This window comes from Quercus suber, unplaced genomic scaffold (assembly GCF_002906115.3).
Source record: "Quercus suber isolate HL8 unplaced genomic scaffold, Cork oak 2.0 scaffold_97, whole genome shotgun sequence".
Taxonomy (NCBI): Eukaryota; Viridiplantae; Streptophyta; class Magnoliopsida; order Fagales; family Fagaceae; genus Quercus; species Quercus suber.
Genome location: NW_027069562.1, coordinates 829,748 through 831,336, shown reverse-complemented (window position 1 = coordinate 831,336; position 1,589 = coordinate 829,748). Strand labels below are relative to the sequence as shown.

Genomic DNA, 1,589 nt, shown 5'->3' with positions numbered 1-1,589 from the left:
TGAGAGCCTTAGTAAGTAAATCTGCCAGTTGTGTGTGTGTAGGAGTAAAGAACAATCTAATCACATTGTCTTGCACCTTATCTCTGACAACATGGTAGTCAACCTCTATGTGTTTGGTTCGCTTGTGGAATATAGGGTTCTCTCCAATATAAATGGCTGCTTGATTGTCACAAAATAAAAGAGCAAGTTGAGGATGATAGATCTCCAAATCCTTCAACAATGCTAGCAACCAAGTCAATTAACACACCGTGACAGCCATAGCTCTATATTTTGCTTCAGCCGAAGATCTAGAAACTATAGATTGTTTCTTAGACTTCCAAGAGATTAAAGAATCACCCAAAAATATGCAATACCCTGTGGTTGATCTTCTAGTGTCTATGCAAGATGCCCAATCAGCATCTGTATAAGCTTTCAAATGGAAATCTGAAGATGCAGACAAGAAAATTCCTTGACCTGGACACCCCTTTATGTACTGCAAAACTTTGTAAGCTGCATCTAAATGAGGCTTCCTAGGTTTGGACATGAACTGACTCAGCTTGTGAACCGGGTATGCTATATCTGGTCTAGTGATGGTTAGATATAACAATCTATCCACTAACCTTCTGTACACTCCAGGATCAAGTAACAATGTACCTTGAAGTTTGCTCAACTTCAAATTTTGTTCCATTGGTATTTTACTAGGCTTACATGCTAACATTCCTGCATCTTTTAGGATCTCTAAAGCATACTTTCTTTGGCATATGCTAATCCCTTTATCTGATCTAGCTATCTCAAGACCAAGAAAATATTTCAAACCTCCAAGGTCTTTAAGTTTGAAGTGTTGATCTAAAGAAACCTTGAGTGCTTCAACTTCTTGAACCTTATTGCTAGCTATGAGTTTATCATCAACATAAACTACCAAAGCAATGAAAGAATTGTTTAACTTTCTTATAAACAATGAGTAGTCAGCCTTTGACTGCTTAAAACCGAGCTTTTTAAGGACTGAATAAAATTTTGCATTCCATTGTCTTGAGGCCTGTTTAAGTCCATATAGAGACTTATTTAATTTGCAAACAACATTCCCCCCTTTGCTGTGAAAACCTTGAGGGAGTTGCACATAGACTTCCTCATGTAAGTCCCCATTTAAGAAAGCATTGTTGACATATAATTGGACCAAATGCCAACCTTTCATAGCAGCTATGGCAAGAAGAGTCTTAACAGTAGTCAATTTTGCAACTGGTGAGTAAAATCCAATCCTTCTTGCTGAGTGAACCCCTTTGCAACTAGTCTTGCTTTATATCTCTCCATTGACCCATCTACCTTGTATTTTATTCTATAGATCCATATGCATCCAATAGCCTTTTTGTTAGAAGGTAAAGGGGTAAGAGTCCAAGTATGATTGGAAACCAAAGCTTCAATTTTAGCATTCATGGCCTCTTTCTATTTAGGATCCTTAATAGCCTCATGATAAAATCTTGGTTCAGGAATTGAGATAATAAGAGAGCAAAAATGGGCATATGAAGGAGATAAAAGGGAAGAATCAATGTAATTGAAAAGAGGATATTTAGCTCCTGGTGTAATGGAGGAAGTACTTGACTTGTTGTTGAGTG

The 1,589-nt window shown here is 37.3% G+C and overlaps 1 protein-coding gene across 1 annotated transcript; it reads right to left on the bottom strand.

The window, feature by feature from the left end:
* Positions 1-238: 238 nt before the first annotated feature.
* Positions 239-1,171, bottom strand: LOC136068060 (uncharacterized mitochondrial protein AtMg00810-like). The gene has a single exon (XM_065774710.1). The coding sequence runs from the start codon at positions 1,169-1,171 to the stop codon at positions 239-241; it is 933 nt and encodes a 310-aa protein (XP_065630782.1).
* Between the last annotated feature and the right edge of the window lie 418 nt (positions 1,172-1,589).

Bases quoted from the DNA above. Each gene is read 5' to 3' on its own strand.
- LOC136068060 (XM_065774710.1), bottom strand. From the start codon at position 1,171: ATGAAAGGTTGGCATTTGGTCCAATTATATGTCAACAATGCTTTCTTA.